At 38.8% G+C, this 26091-nt stretch overlaps 2 protein-coding genes across 4 annotated transcripts in view; both read right to left on the minus strand.

The window, feature by feature from the left end:
• Positions 1 to 18081, minus strand: part of NUP54 (nucleoporin 54) — a 37887-nt gene extending 19806 nt beyond the window's left edge. For both annotated transcript variants that reach the window (XM_033857146.2, XM_033857145.2), the window contains exons 1-8: positions 17931 to 18081; positions 14037 to 14120; positions 13461 to 13610; positions 5943 to 6169; positions 4149 to 4336; positions 3216 to 3412; positions 1509 to 1563; positions 985 to 1078 (exon numbers count right to left, since the gene is read on the minus strand). In XM_033857146.2, the coding sequence (XP_033713037.1) occupies positions 985 to 1078; positions 1509 to 1563; positions 3216 to 3412; positions 4149 to 4336; positions 5943 to 6169; positions 13461 to 13610; positions 14037 to 14120; positions 17931 to 17997 (1062 nt within the window). In that variant the 5' untranslated portion in view covers positions 17998 to 18081. The remainder of the gene's footprint in view (positions 1 to 984; positions 1079 to 1508; positions 1564 to 3215; positions 3413 to 4148; positions 4337 to 5942; positions 6170 to 13460; positions 13611 to 14036; positions 14121 to 17930) is intronic.
• Positions 18082 to 22038: 3957 nt separating this feature from the next.
• Positions 22039 to 26091, minus strand: part of SCARB2 (scavenger receptor class B member 2) — a 68807-nt gene continuing 64754 nt past the window's right edge. For both annotated transcript variants that reach the window (XM_073805365.1, XM_004316640.3), the window contains one exon: positions 22039 to 24988. In XM_073805365.1, coding sequence (XP_073661466.1) covers positions 24950 to 24988 — 39 coding nt within the window. In that variant the 3' untranslated portion in view covers positions 22039 to 24949. The remainder of the gene's footprint in view (positions 24989 to 26091) is intronic.

Here is a 26091-nt window from a genome sequence, read left to right on the forward strand (position 1 = left end):
ATGCCAGAGAAAACAGGTGTAAATTATAGCAAGGCAGATTCTGGATCAATATAAGAAAGAAAACTTGTATCAATTACAGCTGACAATGAAATGGGTTGCTTCATAAAACAGTAAGCTTTACATTACTCAGAGTCCAAATGAATATCTAATTAGGAATTCCATATAAGAGAACATGGAGGTGATGTCTAAGCACCTTTAGGCATTTGATTACAAAAGTCTACTTCATAAAATATTAAGTAGATTTAAGCATTCAATAATTTAAATTTGCTTCATTAACCTACAAATTATAATACACTATGACAACATAATCATAATTGTAGCCTTCATTTTCAAAAGTGTTTAATAAAATAATATGCATTCTCTGGCTGGAACTGAAAATAACAGTCTAATTAATCTGTTAAAGTCAACAATTCTGGGACTTCCCTGGTGGCACAGTGATTAAGAATCCGCCTGCCGATGCAGGGGACACAGTTTCGAGCCCTGGTCCGGGAAGATACCACATGTCGTAGAGCAACTAAGTCCGTGCGCCACAGCTACTGAGCCTGCGTTCTAGAGCCCACGAGCCACAACTACTGAAGCCTGTGCACCTAGAGCCTGTGCTCCGCAACAAGAGAAGCCACCGCAATGAGAAGACCGTGCACCGCAAAGAAGAGTAGCCCCACTTGCCGCAACTAGAGAAAGCCCGCATACAGCAACAAAGACCCAATGCAGCCATAAATAAATAAATAAATAAATAAATAAATAAATTTGTATTATATTAAAAAAGCCACAATTCCAAATTCATTGTTAAAATATATCAAATCAGGTTTACATGATTTTGGAGGCTCCATAATGAAGAAGTTATATAAAAGTATAATTGCTAATTTGCAGTATATACTGTATTATCTCCCCTAAGACAGAACAGTAACTAAAACACATGGTAAAAAGAAAGGTCTGTAACCCCTATACTACTCCTAGGGCCAGAGAATGAAGATAGATTCTTACATCTAATCTGGTCTGATGCTGCTTAGTCATCTGATCTTGAACCTTCAGTCTTCGAAGAAGTTCTTTGAAACCCACCATTGGTACAGGAATTAACCTGAAGAAATACAAGTGGTCAATTTTCAGACCTAAACCTATTATTCCAAAATACACGGTAAGGTTTTCATAATAACACTCATGTAATTTCACTATATTTCTAGGGTTCGAAGGCAGATCTATGACTATGAAATCAACAATGTTACACCACAGAGATTTCACCTAACCTCCTTATTTTACGAATGAGGAAATACAGTTTGGTCAAAAACTGCATTATTAAATGCAAATATATAATTAGGGCACTAGTACTCAGATTTTAATGTTTTCACCACACTATGCTGCTTTACTATAATCAGCATTCTTTAAAAAGCAATGAAAAGGAAAATAAACTCACCTCGAATGTAAGAATTATAGTTAACAGCTTGCATTTGTTTGCTTCCCTGGTAGTAAATATTAGTTCTTATATGAAAGCAAGATGAAGATACACTTACTTTTCAGAATCAGGGTTATCCACCTTGGCTTGTTCCCAGATAATTGGATCAACACCTACCACAAAGAAGAAATATTTTTTCTAAAAGGAACTATTTTCCATTTTTATAATATTTGTATGGGAAAAGCCCTGCTAAAGTAAGACACAAAACCTAGAAGCTGTAATGAAAAATGATTGTCAAATATGACCACAACAACAAAAAATTATAGGATAAAGCTAAATAAAAAAGTGACTTGAAAGCAAATATCTATAACCTATAGGGTAATAGATCAACCTCCAGAATATAGAAAGAGCCCCTCTAAATCAGAAAGACAAAAAATTTAATAGAAAATGGGCAAACGACATGAATAGGTAATTCACAAAAATTATAAACATGGGACTAATAAACATACAAAAGGCTGGTCAACTTTAGTAGTAATCAGGGAAATGCAAATGAAATATTAATTTTTTGCCATCAGAGTGGCAAAATTAAAGACTGATAATCTCCATTGTTGGCAAAAATAGAGCAGAATGAGAAAACATTAGAAAAATTAAAAATATGAGGAAAAGTAACACATTCCTGTTATGAATGTAAATGGTAGAACTTCCCCTGGAGAGCCATTTGGCAGTTCTAACAATATGTTAAGTACAGTCATCCCTCTGGCATCCACAGAGAATAGGGTTCAGGCCCACCCCACTCCTTGGGGATGCTCAAGTCCCTTGTAAAAAATAGCGTAGTTTTTGCGTATAATCTACAGCCATCCTACCATACGCTTTAAATCATTTGTAGGTTACTTATAATATCGAATACAATGTAAATGCTTTGTAAATAGCTGCCAAGGCGCCGCAATTCAAATTTTGTTTTTTGGAACTTCCTAAAATCTTTTTTCTCCTATTTTGGAGCTGTGGTTAGTTGAATGTGCAAATGCAGAACCTGCAGATGTGGAACTCCCAGATACAGAGGGCTGACTGTATACATAATCTTGACTCAAAAATTTCAGTACCAGAGATTATTCTAAAAAAATACACACCTATGTGTTCTAAGACATATTTACAAGGATGTTAATTGTTGCATAGTTTATAACAGTAAAAGGTGGAAACAACCTAGAGGTTAAATTCAGTAAGGTACATCCACAGTATTCCACGCAGCTTTTAAAAAGAATAAGATTTATCTTTATGTACTGACATGGAAAATACTAAGAAATACTATAAGTAAAAAGGCAGGTTGCAGTAAATGTATAGTGCAGAATACTTTTTTCAAGGACTTAGTATACATATGCTTACATTAAAATTACAGATAAAGTATTAATAAAGTTCAATAAATTATTGATAATAGTTACTTCTATGGAAGAGAGGTAAAGATCTATCACACAGTCAATCTAGAAACTTTTATGGTGAGAACACATTCAGGTTTTACTTGAATACTTAGTTAAGAGATAAGACAAAAATAAAATACTAAGATTACATTGTCTTTGGGTAGATGGAGTATGGACTATTTTTCTTTAGTTCATCATTGCCCAAATTTCTAACAAACATACTAACTATATAATAGAAAAAACTAAATGAATGAATACAATAAAAACATTCAAAACTATGTCCCAAATAAGCAGACACAATAAGCTGACACTGGTGTTATTAATATTAATAACCAAGCAACACCTCCCAAAATAGAGGAAGCATGTATTTCTAAATTTTTCATTTCCTCAACTCCATGACTCTGGAAACATACCAGCAGGAGGATTCTGTAAAAGCTGTTTGATCTGTGCAGGAGAAAGTTCTGTTCTAGTCATAGAAAGGGTTACACCAAGTTGCTGCAACTGTGTTTTTATATTGGTTTGTTCAAAATGGGCATATAGTGTTGTAGCTGGAACTCTTCTTGAAGTACCATTTGGAGAACGCTCAACAACATAAATGACAACTTCTGTCCTGGGGGAAAGATAACCAAGTTATAAAATATGGAGCATGTAACTCACAGCCACAAATATCAATGCAGCATGTGATTTTAGAAGGGTGTTAGCTGAATTCAGAAGCACCCTTCTAAATTAAAGGGTGCTAAATAAAGTTAAAATGACATAGGCAAGTAAGATATTATCTATAAAAGGTATGCTTAGCTACAAAGTCCTATGTAAATGTTATTTTTTTTTTTTCCCCAGAATTGAGAAGTGCCTTGGAGATTCTGTTGAAGTTTATGGGCTGCTTCATTGCAATTTAGTCCAAAAAGTAAAATCTGCTTTCAGTTATTATATCTCACTGGTAACAATAATTCTTCTAACCCAAGATATCCTAAAGCAAATGTCTTGCCACTAAGCATGATAATTATACATAGGACAAGGGAAGTTAACCATATTTATCCATAAATGAACATGTACAGTAATCAGTTAAAACATTCCAATGTCTTTGTGGCCCCTAATTTGCATACAACCATAATTAAGTTTCTTCCTGTTTCTGAATAAGAAATCTAAGAAATTATTAGCATCTAATAAGAAACGCAAGATTAAGAAAAAAGCTTTTAAACAAATGCTTCTATAAATACTGAAGAATCACTAGCTGAGAAATATTTTGCTTTGAGATTTAATTTGTGCTTTAGCAACAAAAACACTGTTGATCACTCTCTTTGGATCAAGGCACACAGAAATATATAGTATATTTAATGTATACTTACTGATCATCTGGCAATGTTTTAATGCCCTCTACATTTACAGTAAGGGTCTGGTTTCCTCCCAAAACTTTATGCAATGATTCTACCAATTGCTGTTGCTGGCTTCGAATATCTGTTTCTTTTTTGTTGAAAACTAAAACCACTAGCCCATCTTCATCTTTATTATTGGGCATACAACTATAACCTACTGCCTGTGGAATGACAAAACAAAGAATATCAAAAACACGTACAGATCTGAAATCACGTGTTTAATATTAACAGCTTAACATCTGCTAAAACAGGGAAAACAGCTTAATGTCTGGTAATGAAGGGAATATGTAATGATTCTATCCATAACTCTGTGCCCTAGGAGGTCACACAATTATAAAGAGAAACTTTCTAACCCAAGAATAACATAAACTTAGAGAGAGAAATTAAAATGTCCTCTTCCACAGAGTAACTAAATAGCTTTCTCCTCTGAAAAACTTTGATATCCATCATTGTTGGGTGTTTCCGAACACTGTGGAAACAACCCTGCATGCCATAAAAATGACTGCAAAAGTCATGGACCAAAATGTAATTTACTTTATTATATATCTGACCCATGGAATCTTAAGCGAAGTTTATATAAAGATATATAAAGAAATGTCTACCAAATAAATACTTTTAAAGTACCATAATAACACTGTCAACTTATAAATGCTATAAACAATGTCTACATTATTTTATGGTTTCATGTAATACAAAAGTTTATGAAACAGGTTAGTATTTTACATGTATTAAATGACAAACTATACCTTTCTAAAGAATTACTCTTTTAGACATAAGCCTTTTTTCTCTTTTGTCACCACATAATGCAATTTTTAAAAAGAATTTAAATTCACTCTGTATTAGTTCATTATGCATTTTACCATATGTATGTTAATATATCAATTAAAGAAAGAAAAAAATTAAATTGTTATATTCAACCTATGTCTACTATATACCTCTTAGTCACTACACAAGAGTATTAAAATTTCAACTATATACACTCAAAAGGTATACTTTCTTTTTGTAGAGTGATGAGATAAAGAGATATTCCCTAACAAGATGGGTTGGTCACTTTCTGTTGTTTAACCATGTTCAAGGGTCTGATCCTCAGCCTTGCAACTCCAAACACCAGCCTATGTACACATTGATTAAGTTTAAGAGACTGACATAGGCCAACAAAACTTAAAAGAGGCTGACGTATAAACTGGATTGAAATACGTTAATTTTTTACGAAAAATGCATCACCAAGTTGACCTAAATCTCACTGGCTGATAAGCAGAATCTCTGAGAAGTTAAATTCAAATGAGAAAGTTGTTTGGTAGGCATGGAATCAGAGCAAAGAAAACATACTATGATGTTGTAGTACTGGCTTTGGCAGTCAGCTATAATAGTGACAACAGTATACATACCAAGCAGAAGAGTTACTCTGATATGCTGTTTAGGGTATACTTTCCAGGGCAATATTAGATGAAAACCACTAAATTCTAGTTTTGGGGCTCCCCTTTATAGGTGCCAAGCAGACCATTTCCCCTCTGTTAACATTTTTTCCTGCTATAAATTACATTCTAGTCACACCTTCCTTCAGTCATATTCTAGTCATCTCAATCACACATATGTTAAGAAATCACTTCAATTTTATAGTTTTTGTACTTTTAAAAGGAAAGTGTTACTGTACCATGTTCAAGGAGTACTAAAAAACCAAGCAATTGTTTTCTTAGTATTATTTTAATCCAAATATCACATTTCCTCGTACACTCTTCAAGTGAAGATCAAAAGCAGTATTAATACCTTAAAACGGCAAAATGGGTTTTCCTGTGTGAATTCCACTGGTGGAATGTTACTGTTGAAATATCCTTTTCCTGTTCCCCAAAAGGCCTGTAGTTGATTCCATTTTGCCAAAATAGCATCTCTCTCATCTCCCAGTAGTGTTGGAGCAGAAAGAGCACTTGCAGTATTTATCAGTTGGTTGGACTGGGCAGGAGCTTGTGTAGGCTGGCTGAAGAGACCACCTAATGCTAAAAATGAACCCCAAAATTAGTTTTTCAAAAAAAGAATCAATCAATTCAGGTCCTAGATATGGTAAGCAGAATATCCCCCACCCCAAGAGATCCACATCCTAATCCCCAGAACCTGTAAATATGTTACCTTGTACAGCAAAAGGGACTTTGCAGATGTGATTAAATTAACTAAACTGAGATTATCCTGGATTATCAGAGTGGGTTCAACATAATATTCGGGCTCTTTAAAAGGGAAGAGGGAGGTCAGAGTCAAAGTGAGATTTGAAGATGCTATGCTGCTGGCTTTGAAGATGGAGGAAGGAGCTATAAGCTAAGAAATGGAGACTCTAGAAGCTGGACAAGGCAAGGGGATGGATTCTCCCCACAGCCTCCAGGAGTAACACAGTCCTATCAACACCTTGATTTTAGCTCAGTGAAATTTAGTTCTGGATTTCTGATCTTCAGCACTGTAAGGTAATATGTTTTAAGCCACTAAGTTTGTGATGCTTTGTTATGGCAATAATAGGAAAGTAATATGCTAGAACAATCCTTATAGTGTTAAACTCGCATTTCTGATATCATCTTAATACAATTAATTCCATTAAACACAATTTAGACCCATGATATTAATATTAGACCCACAGCGAAAAAAGGGTAAAGTCTGTGAAGTTGCAGAATTGTTTTTTTAAACAACCTTTACTACTGTTACAGTTGTATAATATATACAAATTGGAGGATACAAAATAAGCAAAAAGAATCATTATATCAATGTTATGTCAATATCAGCTTAATAAACAATTTCCTTCTCTTAGTGCAAAGAAATATATAGTAAAAAAAACAACAAACGGGCAAATCCTAAGCCAAAGATTTAGCTGGCTGTGTAACTTTGGACAAGTTACTTATTCTGTGTTAAAATTTCTCCAATAAAAGAAGGGCTGAGTTGTTAGATCAGATCAGTATTTCCAAAGTGCTAGATAAGTAAATAACCTTGGTACATGAAATTATCTTGTCAAGCAACAGTTGAGTCACCAGATACTAAATCATATGACAAAAACTTCTCTTTTAATTATCTGATTTTAATTATCTGATATATATATATATATATATATATATATATATTTTTTTCTTTTTTTTTTTTTTTGGTACGCGGGCCTCTCACTGTTGTGGCCTCTCCCATTGCAGAGCACAGGCTCCGGACGCGCAGGCTCAGCGGCCATGGCTCACGGGCCCAGCCGCTCCGCGGCACCTGGGATCTTCCCGGATCAGGGCACGAACCCGTGTCCCCTGCATCGGCAGGCAGACTCTCAACCACTGCGCCACCAGGGAAGCCCTGATTATATATATTTTTAAAGTCTCAGTTTGGTGCTAGTATGCCTTTAATGCCTCGTGTCATCACTTATCTCACATTTTAACAAAGGGGAGCACAAATCTAAGACTAGGAGCTTAAAGCAAAGGTATCTAGTTAGAATTTATTAACACTATTATATTTACTGTGGACTTAAGTTCAATTATTGTTTCTTTATAAAGAAACAACAGCTATAGCAAGTGATACTGGTTTTCCATTTATAGCAATAGTTTGGATTTTCCTTTCAAAATAAACATATTAAATGTTTAAAAGTAAACTGATTTAAAGAAAATTCTCTAATAATACAAATGGTATGTAGATAAAAGAAAAATCATGAATACCAAAATGACCTGAGTTTTAGGACCACTATATTAGATGATATTTAAGTTTTCTTTCAGCTTTAAAGATTGCAAGTACCACAAGGCCAATGGGGCTTCTACAGGGCTAGAGAGGGGCTGCTGTTACTCTCAACGTGAGTATTATTAATTCCCAAATGGGCATTTATGAAAATGGTAGGGAAGTGGATTAGAAGCCAGGAGACTTGAATCCTGATTTGCTATATGCTCACTATGCAGCTTCTGACAAGAAATTCCTAGGTTTTATCTTCCTCAACTTTTAAATAAGATTAACAAACTATCATCTATACTAATTTACACTTCACACTAGATTCCAATCACACTAGTCTACTCAGAGCTCACTAGCTGGAAGGCATTTGAGAAACTCAAATAACAAAATCCTACAGACGCTTTTAAAGCCTTAGCATATTAGATTTCTCACACCTTTCTACCTTCTCAGGCCCTCATGCTGTTGATTATTCATTCCTTCAATCCTCAGAGAAAATCTTCAACTTTCACTGAATACACATCCTTCTTGAAAAACTCTTCTCCCTTAGATTTCCTGACAATGCAGTCTCTCCTGGTTTTATATATCATACACATATACATACATGCATATTTTCATTCATTCATTCACCATGCATTCATTCAACAAATATTTACTGAGTATCCCTTAAGTGTCAGACATAGAGGCAAACACTAAGGATATGGTGGTAAACAAGACTGGTTCTTTAAACAAACTGAGCATATCAAACAAATATTAACAGTTGTGATAAGTGCCTCGAAGTAGAGGCTCTGAGAGTCCTAAATGAGGGAGCTAATCAAACTTGGGGCAGGAGGGTTAAGAGAAGGCTGTCCCATAAGAACTTCAGCTAAGGTCTAAAGGAAGTAGTCAGCCAGGCCATGGGGTAGCGTCAAGAAGAACAGCATGTGCAAAATCTGTGTCAAAGAGGAGGGGACGATGAGCTGGCAAAAGGAATACGGAGTACTAAACAATAGGGTATGAGAAAAAAAAGACCAGACTATGATTGAAGTTGAGGGCTCACATTGGCCAAAAATGTGACAATTTGAGCATCAAAAAGAATAATGAATACATCCAACTCAAACACACTCAATTTACTAAATCTCACGCATTCAAAATGATAATTTTTAAAAGTAAAAATCAAAAATTCAGAAAAATCTCAACACCCTGGACACCACTGGAAATAATCAGGCCACCAACCACTTCTTACAAAAACTGTCAGTTAAAAAGAAAGAATTTATCCTGCCTTTCCTACACAGATTCCATTTCAGGGTGACCAAGCAGTCTAGGGGGGATGAAGAAAAACTCCTTTTACAGAAGACTTTCAGTGTGGAAGAGAGGGCAGAACTAGAAAATCACTAACTCCTAATTTTGCAACTCCTAATAAAATAACTGATTGAGGCAATGACCATCAATGAATGAAACCATTAGGTTAAAGACTGATGGGGAACTTTACAAGACAGACTGGCTCTCACCACCTGAACCCACTGATCAATCTTTGCATCTCTAAAAGAGATGGCCTCATAATGTGATACAATAGGAAGCACACAGCACCACCCACAAAGTATTCATGCCAAAAAGTCAAACTTAAATCTAATAAAGTACCTAAAGCTAACTTCATTTACCAGAAATATGGGGCATAAAGTCAAATGATTCTACAAGGAAAAAAATTTAGACTGGGGGACATTTCACAGGACAACTGGTCCAGTTTCTGTAACAATTCATGAGTGGGGTGAAAAAAAAACGCAAGCAGGGAATTCTCTATACTAAAAAGAAGCTTAAGAGACCTTGTTTAGATCATGATTCAAATAAACCAACTGAAGAAAACTTTACTGAGACATATGGGGAAATCTGATTAAGGATGATACCAAGGAATTAGTAATTGTGCGTTGGAATGACTCCATGTTTTTAAAGAGAGAAGCACAGTAAAGCAGTAAAGTAAGGGTGAAATTACATGTTTGGGATTGGCTTTAAAGTACTGATACTTTCAAAAAAAAAAGAAGGGGGGAAGGAGGATATAGATAAAACAAATGTGGCAAGTTCTGACTTTTGTTGAATCTATTTGGTACAACATGGGGTCATTTTACTATTTTTGTATTAGAATTTTTCACAATTAAAGAACAGTAGATGTTCATTGGATTTGAGATGATTAATGACCATAACTATTTGACTGGGTAAAGAAAGAAGAAAACAGATCAGTGTGGGCTAAGAGGTAACAGAAGACAGCAGCAGGGGATCCCATTCTTCTATATCTATTTCAAGTAGTTTATGAAGGCGAGAAGAGAGTGATAGCAAGAGATAACTGAAGTGAGATGTGAAATTAAAGTAGTTTTATTTTTTTGTTTCTGTTTTTAGAAAAAAGAAACTTCAGACGTTTAAATGTGAATGAGAATAATCCTCGGACAGATAAGCTGAAGACTTTGTTTTTGGTGGGGGGTGAGAGGTAGAATGGGGTGGGGGTCTGCTGGGAAAAATAATCAACAGCACAAGGAGCCCCAGAAGGTGGGAGGATATGAGATCCAGAGCTCAGGCGAAAAGAGAAAAGGATGGGTTACAGCGGTAGGTAGATAAATAAGATTCGGTAGTGGGCAACTGAAGGAATTACAATGAGGGATTCTATTTTCTCTTTGAAGCAGAGGTCAATGCCATCTACTAAAAGTGAGAACAGAGAACTTTGAGATTTGAAGAGAATAAAGGTTTAAAATAACTTACAGAAAGTGGGAGAAAAATTTGAAAATAAAAACTTAACAGGATTACCAGGCAATGTTGAGGCCCCAACTTGGGTTGGTGATTAAGAATTTAGAGATTCAATCTTCTGTACTCTATGATTTTCTCAAGCAGTATCTAGACAGACAGTTGGGCTTACACAGGCTTGGGGTTGTTTTTTCCAGCAGACATGATACAAGGATAAGGAAGTTTAGCATACTGGCAAGAGTGACAGAAATGGAAGGACAAGGGCTCTAAGCTAATTAGAAAGGACAGTGAGACAGGAAGGAGCTGATGGAAGAGCAGAAAGTGTCAGTGCTCTAAGATCCTAATGAGGTCTAGGAACAGCTATGTTGGAAGTGGTTGAAAAGTCAGGCTAAAAGAGCAATAGGTTGTGGGATGTTTGATTATGCACTATTATTGATGATTGGAATTAGATTATTGATTGATTATGGAACTAGAACAGTTTCAGATGTTGCCAAAGTCCAAGGTAAGAATTGTGGCTAAAGTGAAATGGAGAAGGTCTTTGGAGTAAAAGGTAGATGGTATGGCCGTCTGAGTACATAGCCATGTGAATGCTAAAATAACCCAGATTGATAGTACAAGTTGGAAAGAAAAGCAGGACTCAGAGCCAGCTGCCAAAGTGCTCAATGAAGAAAAGGTACTGTCCAGGAATCAGCAGATAACAGAGATTAGACATATCAGAGATGGTGGAACCAGACAGCAAGCACCTCATACAAGCAGGAGTTTTAAAAAATGAGGCAAAAGCTCCACAATCTTTGCAGATTAAACTCAAACTCCTTTCAACAGCAGGTCCCAAATTCATCACGCCGTGCCATGCATTCATGCCTCTGTCACTGTTATTCCCTCTGCCTGGAATACCCTTTTCTGACTTTATCAACTGGCTAATTCCCTTAAGATTCAACTCTTCCTCTACATTCCAAAGCACCTTGTATGGGTCTATTTTAGTGCTTTCACACATACATATTTTTTATAATTGAATGTTAATTATTCTACCTAATTGGATGTTTGTTATTCTATCTCATTGTAGACTACGAGCAACCTTATATACCCAGTGCCTGACATAAAACATACACTCAGCAGAATGAGCCCTTTTCATTCTGCAAATGAACAGCAAATTCCCATTTTTCCTAACAAGAGTAAGCACAACTATAATAACTTATAGTTGAAGAGACTTTATGTCAAGAAACAAAGAAAAAACTTCACTTTTCCTTTCTTCTCCTTAACTACTTGGATTTCCATCAAACTTTGTATTGTTGCAGAAGGACAGTAAGAAAGATATAATTGTAACACCAGAAAGAATAATTCTATTATCTTCATCCTATTGGTTAGATAATTCTTGAAATTCATGTTTAATATGTTAGTAATCTTCAATGACTGAGTAGGGTGAATTGCAGCCAATCAATCAACTTACCTAAGAAAAATGAAACAAAAGTGGTTTTAAGAGGTAGCAAACTATGGAAAAGCAAAAGGAGCATTACAAAGGAAGTCAAGGAACTTGAATTTATGTTCCTATACTACATCTTGGAAGATATATAGAAAAGTCACAATTTTCTCAGTTACCTCTCTTCACCTATAAAATGGAGGTAACAAGAGTTCTATTTCATAGAGTTCTTGTGATAATTAAATAAACTAATCCATACAAGATAACCCTGGAACATACTGCCACACCAGCTAGTAAGGAAGCTATCAAAGAGTAATTCTACACTTGTCTGAAAGGACCTGGGAATCAACCTGAAGAAGCTTACACTGGCCAAAGATGGAACAATTTAAACATCAATATGGAAAACTGCGATGGACTGAAAAATATCAAATAATTTAAATACTTGAGTTCCTGACATAAAAAAAAAAAAATTGGTTACCTTTGGAGAATGATAGGGAACAAACTCTTTATTTTGAAAGCTAAGAATAAAGGGAAAGAATCAACCAAATAGTGGATGAGGTAAAGTTTCTCTTTATAGAAGTATTTCAACAAATAAATGACAACGGAATCAGACGGTTGGAATAATACCATTTTACAACCCCCAATGAATTAATGGATCTAGGTAATGATCACCAATGGCTGCTGCTAACATCACAAAAAATAGAGAGAATCAGACATTACATGCCTCTTGATAAAAATACATCACTACCTATAAAGTGGTCTTGCAAACAAACAAAAAACTGAACTATCAACATAAATAAGCCCCTAGATTCAACCCAATTTACAAGAAATACAGAGGACAAAGGGATATGCTAACTATACAAAGGGATATGCTAACTATACAATAGGAATGCAATCAGTAAAGTTCTGACTGACAACTTCTACAGGACAAATGATCTGATTTCTTCAACAAATTGAAAAATAAATAAAAAAGAAAGAGCTAAAAGGGGAACTTACAGAGATTTAAGACAAATGAAACTAAACAATACAAGACAAAACCATAAAGAAAAGTAAGGAAGTGATCAACACAAAAGGCAAAACTATATTTCCTCTGATGGGGAAGTGACTAGGAGGGAAACCTGGAGGGCTTCTGAAGTGGCTGGCCAGGGTCTACCTCCTGACATGGGCAGTGGTTACAGTGGCGTTCATCTTATATACAATTCACGAAGCTGTACCTCTGTGCCACTTTCTATATTTGTGTTATTTTTATCAACAACAACAAAAGTTTTAAAGGAATGATACTAAACACAGAAGCCTTATAATCAGAATCTCATGCCAATCTGTTTCTTTGCCAGGTGCTATCATCATATATAAACACAAGAAGTAGCTTTTGGAATACTTTATAATTCCTCCAAAAAAAAAAAGATATCCACTAAAGTGTTTTGAACAGTGCACTCAACAATGTTGCCTACATTGTTATGGCTTTATATCTGAAAATGAAAACCTCTTATACTTACTAGTTTGTTGCTGCTGCTGCTGCTGTGTATGAAATCCTCCAAATCCAAGTCCAGTTCCCAAACCAGTACCTAAACCAGTACTAGTTCCAGCTGTTGTGCCAAAGCCAGTGCCAAATCCAAAACCTTTGTTCTGAGCACCACCGAAGAGTCCTTTGAATGAAAAATTTAAATTGTTTAAGGTAAAAAAAAGAAAGCTGACTTGTAGCTCATTTGCTTCTACAAATGATATAAGATGTCCTCTTGGGCTGCCCTTGTGGCGCAGTGGTTAAGAATCCGCCTGCCAATGCAGGGGACACGGGTTCGAGCCCTAGTCCAGGAAGATCCCACATGCCACGGAGCAACTAAGCCCGTGCGCCGCAACTACTGAGCCTGCGCTCTAGAGCCCGCGAGCCACAACTATTGAGCCCGTGCTCTAGAGCCTGTGCTCTGCAACGAGAAGCCACCGCAACGAGAAGCCCGCACAGGGCAACGAAGAGTAACCCCAGCTTGCTACAACCAGAGAAAGCCTGCACGCAGCAACGAGGACCCAACACAGCCACAAAAATATAAAATTAAAAAAAAAAGATGTCCTCTTACCAGTAGTGCCCGTGTTAGATGGAGCAGAAAAGCTGAATGCAGAACCTGCTGTTGTAGACGGTGTCCCAAATCCACTAAACCCACCTAATTAAAAAAGGATAAATAAAATAGCAAGGAAGAATCTTTTGTATACATATGAGGTAATTTCCTTTTCAAATTACATGATAAGCAATTGCTCCACATAAAGACAAAATATATTGGTCTAACTTTTCCTTTCTCTACTTTAACGTCAATTTTTAAAAAACTATACTACTAATCAAGAAGTCAATATGTTGCAAGAAATGAGCTACTAAGTATTTAAAGTAGAAATACCACAGTGCAATATATACCTTTCAACTAAAGAGGTGATTAAGCTACAGCTGAGTAAACATGTTAATAAGCCTATTGTCATAGTGTTAAGGCTAAAATGACTGTGTACTTTTACAGCAGGGGTTGCAAACTCAAATGCCTACAAGATACAGGCTGATAACATTCATGAATGAAACAGACTAGGTGTTTATTGACTGCCAGAAGGGATCAGTGTGAACAGTTTTTTTTAAATGGCAGCAGTTCCTAAATTCCAGCAAATTACTGCTGCAGGAGAATTTAGTAGTGTGCGGGCTTTAGAATTTAGTAGCAGTAGTTTAGTAGTGTTATATATTCCCATTTTTCCCAAGAAATAGAAAATCTAGATTTTCTGTGTGAAATTTACACAATTTTAAACCTGAAGTCAATTTATTTTTTTGCAACTAATTCAAATATTTTTAAAACAGTGTGACAAACAGATCATACTGGCAGACTGTGCTGCCAGTTTGCAACCCTGGCTTCGGTGAATTAATTTATACTCTACTTTAGCTTATATTTCTACTTAGTCTCCATCAAGACTGAGCAACTTTTCAAATGAAACATACCAATATACCGACTCTTATATTGGTATGTAAACAAGAATGTGTTTCTTGAAGAGATAAGGGGGAAAAAAATCACAAGGCAGCAGTGGCTGGCAAGGAGAGCAGAGCTATTACAGGGCTCTGCGCCACAACAGTGACAGATACACAAATTTCACTTTCAGATAAATCTAGAGACGAAATTAATCTTAACCATATCGAAGCTGACATATGAATGGAATGGAATTCCGGCCAATACACAATGGCTTTTTTCCCCTTACTGTCAGTCTTTACCTGATCACCAATGTGGTGTCAAAAAAGACTTTTAAGACAAATGTCTGAACCATTAGTGCTGAGTTATGCTGCAGACTCTCTGGGATTCTAACTTTTAGTCTCATATATTTCTGGCATAAGAGACAGAGATTCATCAATATTATAACATAAAAGATACAAGAAGGAAAAAAACCCAACCCACTGACAGTCATCATATGACTCTGACTTGGAAAATTACTCAAGAATAGACTACATGTTGCATGCAGGCACAACCAAATACTCTATTTACTTGTAGGTTCTACTGCAGTACTGAAAACTGTAAATATTTTGATAAAAATCACCTAAAGTACTGAACATTTTTCCTAATCTTTTTCATTACTTCTAATTTTCACAGAAAAACTAAGATATATTCTGAATTGGCTATACAATAAAAACACTGGTATCTTAACATGCTCCATAATGTGAAAATGTTTATTAGTAAAAATGGATCTGCAAGGATATAAAATAAAAAAGTAAACAAGAATTTCAATCAGCCTTTTGCTGAAGTTGATCAACGTACATAAACATACATAAAAGTAGTTAAAACAGTTATATTATCACAACTCAAAACTTCACAGTGATAACTCCAAATGAACATGAAATCAAGCAAATACCAACAGGTTTATTTATTACTGTTGAATTATGAGCTGGGTGGGTTTGGTCGGAAACACAAACTTCAAAATAATGTTTCTGTTTTACCCAGTGCCAATTTTAAGCAAACAGGGAAAAGTAAATATACCAAACAACAGTGATATGTGATCACTTTAAATATACCTTAGTGATAACGGATTGTTTAATCTTTGGAACTTCAAGTATTCTTCAAAACGTTTTCGAATCAGATTGCCAAGGTCATATTCACACTGCAGTAACAAGTAACTGCACAAAATGCCAGACTTCCCAAGTATGTCGTAGGGAATAAATCATGCTTACCAAATGCATATAATTGGCATGGGCATAAGTGGCATATGTAAGAGAATATGAATAATAAATTCATATACGAGCAGCTGAGGAGCAAGGCTTTTCTATAGGGTCACTGTATGCAAGGTACACATAGACCTATTTTAAATTTATATATATATATATATATATATGTACACACACACGCACACGTTATAGTTTGTGTTTTGCAGAATTTCCAACGAGCTTCAAACAATCCATATAGATACCAGAATCTTCATAATTACCTTTTTGAGTACAAAGACATCTAACCTATCTTTTAGAAGCCAATGCTATCTGACAATAAATTAAATTGCTCTCTCTGATCATTTCTCAAAAATTCCAGTAAAGAACTGGGGATTCTTTCTATAATTGCGTTATCTTATAGAAATGTATCCTAATCTGCTCAGTTGGCCAAAGAAACACATTATTATTATCGTACAGGTTAAAAACAAGACAGGTTGCTGCTGTTCGTATAAGACTTGTTTCTCTCAGGAAACACAAGGACAATCAAATGAAATTCCAATGAAAGATGCAGGAAAAATGGAAAAAAATGACTGCAGGAGTCCAAGAATTCCAGGAAAAGGGGCCTGACTGTTGAGCTTATACTTCGAAAGAGATATCTAATAATTTGGAAGATATATTCTACTCAAAATAAAAATCCATTCCAAATACTTATCACTTGGAAGGTATATTCTGTTCGATTAAATGCAAATTTAACAAAGGAACTTTATAACTTGCAAGACTTCCCCAAACCAAATCTTTTAAGAGTGTCAAAAGTTGGTACAAATGTTTTTGACTCGACATTAGGAAATGAATTTCCTTTCCTTGTTAGACAAGTCGCTGTTCTTTCCCAAACTCTGGAACCACAAAATATTCTTGGACTCCAGCTCCCAACATTCGTTACACAGACGACCCGCATATCTACCTGCACTTGCCAGACTGTTACCAAAATTGAACGGAGTCGCCGAGGTAGTAGAAACACCGAAATTCCCAATATTAAAGTTCACTGCAGGATTAGCAGTTAATCCGAAACCCCCAAAATTAAACCCACTGGCGGTGGAGTTGGCAGTCTCAAGCCCACCAAATCCTGATAGGCGTGTAGGCAAAGAAACAAACAGAATTTTAAAAGGGGGAGGGGGGAAGAAGAAAGAGGAAAAGAAAAGAAAGCAAGGTAAGGATTAGAAGAGTTTGCAGGAGGTTTCAAAGAAGTGAACAAAGACAAACCCTGACTTTGCTCCAAACGAGTTAAGAAAGCCGAGGAGGCGGGGACGGGAAGGAGGACAGGAGCGTGTAGTCCCGCAGCAAGAACCGAAGGGGCCAGGGCCGAGGGAGCCGCAGAGCAGCGCCCAAGGCTCCCCAGCCCTGTCCTCGCCGAGCCCAGCGGCGGGAACCAAGCGAGCGTTCGCGCCCGTCCCGGACGCTGAGGTGGGGAGGGGTGAGTAGAGTTGGGGAGGGAAGGATGGGTCTCCGGCAAAGGGTGAGAGAAGCCGCCTCCGGCCTCTCCGAGTCCGACTCCCAGGCGGCGGGAAACGAGCCCTAGGAGGAGAGGGCCCTGCGGCGACCCACCCGCAGCGCGCGAGCTCCGGGTTGGGCCTCCATTCTCCCCGCGGCCTCCTCAGGAGCCGCCTCCGCCCGCTCTGCTGCCGCCCGCCCTTTACCGAAGCCCCTAAAGTCTCCGCGCGGGCAGGAGACCCCAGGATCCCCAAGCCGAAGAGTCTCGGACCGAAGGGCTGGACCAAAGGCCTTCCCTCCTCCCCGGGAGAAGGTCTGGGGGACTCACCCGCGGGGGCCGCGGTGGCTGCAGCTGTACCAGAGGTGCCCGAGGGAGCCCCAAAGTTGAAGGCCATGTCGCGGGAGCAGGGGACCTGGGTGCTGCTCCCGCGGCACTCGGTGCACTCCGCTCTTCGATCCGGTGGGAAACCACACCCGCATCTCGGAGTTCCGCCTCTTTTCTGGCCTAGCCTAAGAAGCCGGAACGCCTGAAAGGCGTAGGGGGTGGAGCGTGGAGAGGGAACGCCCCCGGCCTGGCTTGCTTCCGGGGGTCAGTGGATTCACGTGGTGTGGAGCGTCGCGACCAATGTGAGATTCTGGGAAGCTCGCCGTGGCGTGCCGCCTGAGAGCCCTTAAAAACTTGCTTTAGGGAGGCCCCTTGGAAAAGATGTGCAGCAGGCTGAATACCAGTGTCCAATGAAGACAGGGTAGGAAAGAAAGCTAAATCCTTATTCTCCATAGTGGAGAGACAGTGGATAACACTAAAACTGAAAATTCACGAAGCAGCATGTCACTTAAAGTCATGGGGTAATGGTGGGGAAAAGAAGAAGAAAGAAAGAAAGAAAAAAGAAGACGGCTAAAAGAAGTGCCTCTGAGAATGCTGTCCATTTAGGTTTTTTGTTTTTTGTTTTGTAGAATTCTTGGTAGACACTTTGTAGAATTATTTGCTTCTTAAATCTATGTGCTTCTGTAACTTGAATAAAAATAAAAACAAAGTCATTGTGTCTATCGAAATTAAAATTGTCTTTGGACCTAGCAATGCTACTTCTAGGAATTTATCTTGTAAATGATTTGGCAAAATTAATGGAATACAAGGTTATAGGTTACAGTCTTATTTATAATAACAAATGATAGGAAACAGTGTTTTGCTTAAATAGTTGCATTCATACAAAGGAATACTATTCAGCCAAGTAAAGCTCTTTATGTACTGAAAAGAAAGATCTCAAAGGTAAATTATATAAATACAATTTAGAACACTATATGTGTTCTAAATGCTACAATTTGGGTGGGAAAAAAAAAGAGGGCTAGAATATGTAATTACATATATTTGTATGAAATATTCCTGGAAAGATACATTTTCAAAATGAATAACATCGGTTGCCTCTGAGAAGATGAATTGGGTGGCAAGAAGATGGGTGGAGGGAGGACTTTGCAGTATAAAGCCCGTTTAGTTTTTGAAAATGTAAATGGGTTACCTACTCATACAATTAAATAATGCTAATAGTGGTCATTGCAGAAGTCCCAGTGAGAACACTGATATACGGGTGAGGACAGCAGGCATGAAGACTGGGGAGCAGGTGGACTTGATGATTGATGGGGTGTGGAGAGGCAGGCAAAGAGGCGTCTAGCAAGGGTCCCTGGTTCCTGGCTTGTACACTGTGATGTCATTGGAATTTGGGAGGGAGACAAGAAAAAATGAGTTCCTTTCTTTACTTACTGGATTTGAGGACAACCTGGCTGAGGATATCCAGCTGGGCTTGGATATGTGGGACTGAGGTGGAACAGAGAGGCCCACGTTTAGGGTGTAATTGAAGCCTGGGTGCCAATGAGATTGTCAGGGAGAGAGGATCAAGTGAGAAGATGCAGCTGAGCATCAGTAATTAGACCAGAGGAGACAGCCCTCAAGAGAGCCTGCGAGAAAGAAGCAGCAGCAGCTGAGCCAAATCACAGAAATTATGGATGGAAGGGGAGAACCATCTCAGATGGAAAAGAATGGATGACTATTTCTTCAGTAGGAAGCCATCCCTGATCACCCTTTCTAAAATTGCACATCCCACTCCAGTCACTGGCTGCTTTAATATTCTTATTACCACCACCTATTTATTGCCCCCCAGCCCCCATTTAATGTTAGTTCCATGAGGGCAGCAAACTTTGTTTTATTTACTGGCGGTGTCCCTGGTGCTAGCAGAGCGCCCACCCACATGATAGGCCCTTATTCAGTACCGTGGAATGAATGAATGATTTCCTCGACATGTTTCTCTCCCTTGGCTTTCCCATTTTCATCTCCAAGTCCTATATATTTTATCTTTTAAATATTTCTAAAGTATTTCATGTCCACTGCCATCTTCCTGACTCAAATTACCATAATCCCTTGCCTAGACCAGGGATCAGCAGACAGCCCATGAGCCAAATGTGGGCTGCTGTCTATTTTGTCCACAGTTTCGTTGGAACACAGACATATGCGTTTGCTTACATGTTGTCTAGGACTGCTTTCATGCTACAAGTACAGAGTTGAGTAGTTGCGACAGAGAGGCTTGCGAAGCCAAAACTATTTTCTAAGTGGCCCTTTACAGAAGAAAAGTTTGCCGGCTCCTACCTAGACTACCGCAGTGCAATGAGCAAGATTCATTCTAGGTTGTCTGGCAAATGAGCTAGCTGTGGCTGGGGGTTCCCCCTTCTCCTCGGGGAGGGGAAGGGGCTGCACCCAACCTTATGTCCCACGTAACTGGTGTCTTCTTCACCCCAGCAGTGGAGGTTGCAACGTTCCGTGGGCAGCCCAAGTCCAAACTGCCCCTTGTTCAGTTGCTTGTGTATTCCTCCATTGACAATACTTCGCCCTATAAAAAGGTGGACTAGAAGGAGTCTGCCCTCTGCACTGAGACCAAACAGTGCCCTGGCCCTCAGCTTGCCTCACCATGGGATGACAGGAAGATGGAGGGTCTGTGCCTTCCTTTTTCCAGAATTTTGTTTTTCCCCATTAAAGCCATTACTTGACCTATGCTATGTATGTGGCTTTGTGGAATTCACCCTGCAGGCTAGTGCATGACACCTAGACAAGATCCAGTGGGGACCCTAAAGGAACCACCTAACACAACAGCCTCCTAACTGACCTCCCTTCATCCACGTTGACTCTCTTCCAATTTATTCACCCTGCAGCTAGAGTGAGTCTTTCTAAACAAACCTGTCGTATCTCCCATTCCAGCCCCCCTACACACACACACACACACACACACACACACACACACTCTGACCAACAACCCAGTTCACAATACTTCAATGGCTTCCCGTTTGCCTTGAAAAGGACCAAAACCTTTGACATGGCTCAATAAGGCTGCCTTTCTCTTCAGCTTCATCACCCACTATTCTTCTTCCTTCTCTGAATCCCAGCCAAATATTTTCTCAGTCACTTGTAACATGTTCCTGGGCACCTCCTGCTACCTCTGTCTGAAATGCTTCGCTCTGCCTCATTAACACCTATTCTTCAGTCTCAGTTAAATGTTACTTCCTTGGGCAAGCCTTCCCTCAACTCCGAGTCAGGTTCCCAGAGCATCATGAAACTTAGTTGAAAGTTTACATTTATGATCAAACAAGGAGCTTCTCCTGTGACAGGAGCCAGTGAAGCAGATTTGGGATTCCTAGGAAGCACTTATGCTGAGGTTCAAGTGTCCTTAATACATAAGGACATTTGTAACACTGAACTAAATATTTTATGATTGATCTGGACTTGCTCTGACTTCAGAAATAAGTTGCAATATTACTGGGATGGGAAAGGTTTTAAAGGTAATCTAAACTTTTGGACTAATAACTTCAGTCCAAATGTCCACAGAAACAAAGGTCTGGTATTTCTCCAGCAGCTCTCTGATCCTACTGAGCCCTCTGGGTGGACTTGTCTGCATTTCACTTTGCATTTACCTGGAAGCAGACCTGAATAAGGATGTTAGTGCAGGTAGATTATTTGGTTGGAAGCAGCAGTGAGGGGGTGGGTAGAGTGAGACAGGGGATGAAGAAATGATGATAAGAAGCAGTTTCCAGTGTGGGCAACCCTAGCTGAGGAACCAAGTAGAATGAGCCTGAGACCTGTCCCTCTGAGGACTGGCACCTTTGTCAGCTGACTCTTGCCCCCTTTGATTGAGTGTCAATACATAGGAGTATTAACCCCCATGCTCCTGAGGGGCTTCCGGGGCTCTGGAGAAAGCTCTGAGGTAGAAGAGCACAGTGTGGGACCTTCTTGAAGTGGGGCTTGTCAGGCTGGCTGTAACTGCAGCTGAGCTGAAATCAGAGGTGGCCCAAGGGTGTGACTCAGGCCTGAGTCCGTCAGGAGGGCAGAGAGCATCTTTCAAATGAAACTCCACAGACCACTGGACATCTGATGACATAACATACAATTTCCAGTGCAATTTCATAGAAAGTTTTTTTATTAGTGAAATATTTCATTGCATTAAGGGTAGAAATAAACATGTCAAGAATCACATGAAAGGAACCAGCGGTATAAACTATAGGAAGAACATTCTGCTCCGCATTCTCTTTAATAGCCACAAGCAATTAATCCTAGTGATAATGCCCAGAGGGCCAAGGATGGCGGGCACCTTTTACAGAACTCTTATCTTGAGCAACTGAAATAAAAAATTAGCCTCTCTTAAGTAAAAACCCCGATAAAGGTTAGTTGTGTAGTACTTGGTCTGCCTGACCATTAGTGAGCTTTCTAGAATAAAGTCTAGTGGGAAAAGCCTGGAGCTGAATGTGGCAAAGACCATCTCCTGTCCTGTGTTCAACTCCTGATTTTCCCTGAGAGAAGTGAGGTAACCTCTCTCTGTTTGGTTTCTCCTAAACTGAGTATCATAGTACAGGACACCGTATTCTTTGATTGTGGCAATCACAAAGCTTTTGGGGACCTTTCTAGGATAATACCTCCACAAAAATGACCATGAGGAACTGTTTGTTATTTCAACCTAAAACCAAATAGGTACATTCATTCTTCTTAACCAATCTATAATCTTGACTGCAGTGTATGGGTTTGCCACAGATTTTTCAGAAGGAAAATATCAAATGTGATTTTTAAGCCAAGTAACTATTAAGAATCATAGGAAAATATTATGCTTTTGGCCTCCCTGACTGTGTGGGATTCAATCAAAAGGTGTACATCATTAACTGTAATATTATCACTCATAGTGTTTAAAAATTTCTTCCTCACAGATGATTATATTCTGGTAAGAGAATGAATCAATGGGTACGCACTGACTTATCAGTTTTATTAATGTGAATAAATGGGTGCATAACAGAATAAGATGTGCCAATTATCTAGTTAAATACTGATAAATTTTTAAAAATCTAGATATTTGGCATTATTGAAGACAAAATATCTTCAATTTAGCTTTTCACATTTCGGTGATTTGGGGTATCTATAGGTTCTATCTTAATTTATAGAGAAATTGAGAGTTTAATGAACTGCCCCTTCAAAAAGGGAAACATTACAAATTGCTTTAGGGTAGAGAGTAGGAAAATTGAGGCAAAGAAACGAAATGATTTATTACCTCCATACAGGGATCAGAAGTTGTATTTGTGAAACTGTGGCTTTTTTTCTTTCATTTGCTTACACTGAAACCCAGTTTTAAACAAAAAATCCTGCAGAATGATTCAGTTGTTAAGACATTATCTGTGCACTTTGCCATATTAACTGTACAGGTTTCTCAATCAAAAATGAACAGTGAACGTTGAGAATCAAAGAAACTGCCCTTAAATATGCTTGAATTCTGTGACAGCTGATGGTTCCCAATCCTGACTTAGGTTACACTGAAAGCCAAGAGGTCTTCTGCAGAGAGGTGGCTCTGCTTCTGGTCCCAAGGGACTTTTCTTAAATGCACTTCCTGTGCAATATTTTAAAACACCATCACTCTGTCAGCAAAATGATTGTCACAGGAAGCGTAGGGCACATTTTTCTCTATTCAGTGAGTGATAGTGAGCCACAAAACATCAGAAGGAACTGAATCTGAGAAAAGAACAACTTATAAAAACAATTTCAAAGTTACCAAGAAGACTGCCCTAGAAGAAATGTCTCTTTAGTATAGTCAGACTTCCTGAAATTTAAGTGTAACTTAGGCTGTGGAGAGATGGATTTCCTACATTTATAAATCATTTTACAAATAATCACTCAATAGTATTGTAATTGTATTGTAACAGTCACATTTGGCAAGGGTGATTGGGGAAAAAAATCAGTTACTGATTACCTTCTCCCAGAAACATCTTTCCACATCAAGATCATTTGGACTAAAAAAATAATAAACTACCCACAAATGTCATAACTAGCATTCTATTCTATATGAAATATCTGTACTTGTCCTCACCAACATCATTTATGCATTCTCTCAATTCACAAAAGTACAAGTCAAAAATCCTCAGGTGCTTGTCACTATCAGCTCACGGGTACCACCTCCACAAACCCCTTCCCTGCTTGATTCCTACCCTGTATGAAAGCTGTCTGAATTATTTTCCTGGAGGAATTATGAACTGAAGATTAGCAAGAAATGGAATATGGGGCATCCCTGGTGGCGCAGGGGTTGAGAGTCCACCTGCCGATGCAGGGGACACGGGTTAGTGCCCCGGTCCGGGAAGATCCCACATGCTATGGAGCGGCTGGGCCCGTGAGCCATGGCCGCTGGGCCTGCGCGTCCGTAGCCTGTGCTCTGCAGCGGGAGAGGCCACAACAGTGAGAGGCCCGCGTACAGCAAAAAAAAAAAAAAAAAAAAAAAAAAAAAAGAAAAGAAATGCAATATGCACCTTTTCAAAAGAGGAAATTAGATGCATTTGAATGATATCGAATGAGGCTTACCATTTTACCCTGCATCCCCAAATCTTATTTACTTCTGTTTTGTGGATGAAATGAATGGAGGAATACAACATCAAATAGTATTTATGTATTTTGAGCACAAAGTTTGGTGAATGAAGAGTAGTGAATAAGGTTAGACCAAGTAGTGTTAACAAGTGAGGCACAGACATTATAACCACGACAGTGGTCACAAAATTCTGGAGCTACCAGCACCCAACAACAAAAAAATTACTACACCAGAGTTTATTAAATACTTGCTAGACACATGAAAAACAATTTGTCAGGGACCACAGGATCCTGATGGCCAACCAGGTCAGCCTGTTCTTGAACCTCTGCCAGAAGGTGCTGAACACACGCAGGCACGGGGTCTCCTCCCTCTCGCACCAGTTGACAAGCCTGTGAGGATGCAGACAGTTGCCCCACTGTCGTGGTCCAGGTCACGACAGCTCGCACGCTTCCTTCCCCAGGCGCAGCCCATGGTTAGCTTAGGTTCGTATGAGAGGTGCTCTTTCATCTGCAGTTCCCTGAGACCAGGTGAGAGAGGACAGCGAGGTTAGGAGATCACGTGACCAACTTCTCCCCAGATGTGAAAAGTGGAGAGAGGGGTGCAAGGAGGGGAAACTGATGGGAAAACTGTCATCCCAATCACCTTCTCTTCTCTTGGCCTGCTTCCTCTTGCTGTTTCTTTAACATTCAGCCCTAATCCTCTCCAGGAGGCCTGCTCTGACACCCCTACCCTGACACTGGACCAGAACCCTTCTCCTTGTGTTGACCTGGACCATAATCCTCATCACACCCTATTGAATTTCTCTCCTTCAGTTGGAGGCCCATCAGAGAACAATGTGTCATAGGTGATGGGTGCTCAGTAATGCTTGCCTGTTGGATATGTGAAGATGGCTAATTGTAGGAACAGTCATAATATTTACGTGGGCTTTCATCTGTGCCTATGAAAAGCTCAGTGACAGTACAATCCATCTTACATTGACTGTAAGATCAATCCATAGATAGAAATGGAAAAATCGTTGTCTCACACCTAATTCACGCTAATGTGATGGGTATGGGTTGAAAGGCGTACTGGAAGCACGCAGAAGACAGGGAAATCTGAGCTTATAGGATTTAGATGGTTTCAGCCTATTTCATTTCCTATGTCACATTTGCCTCAGATACATAATGGAGGCAGTGAAGAGAGGGGAAAAAAAAGCCTTTGTTGCAAACAGAGAGGCTGGTGAGAATTTAAGAAGGGCTCATTGAAGGTGTTAAGACCGCTGGGTTGGCCTGCTGGTCACTTAGGGAAGCCAACCTAACCACTTATCCCACCCATTTGGGGCTGTTCCCACCCTTCCAGAAGAGGAACCACTCCCCTGTGCCCATCATTTATTATGCAATGATGACCCAGTGGTAGGTATCTTCTGATAAACCAGGGATTCTTTCCAAGCAGATCTCTGGCTGCCTTGCTCTATAATTATGGAGCTATTTTGTCATATAACTAATATTTATTGAGCTCTTACTAAATGCTTACACTGGGTCAAGTGCTTTATGTTTAAAATATCATCAAATCCTCACAAAAAACTCCTATGCGAGGCTCAATTATCATCCCATTTTACAGATAGAGAAACCAAGGCACAGT

The sequence above is a fragment of the Tursiops truncatus genome, chromosome 5, assembly GCF_011762595.2.
Source record: "Tursiops truncatus isolate mTurTru1 chromosome 5, mTurTru1.mat.Y, whole genome shotgun sequence".
NCBI lineage: Eukaryota > Metazoa > Chordata > Mammalia > Artiodactyla > Delphinidae > Tursiops > Tursiops truncatus.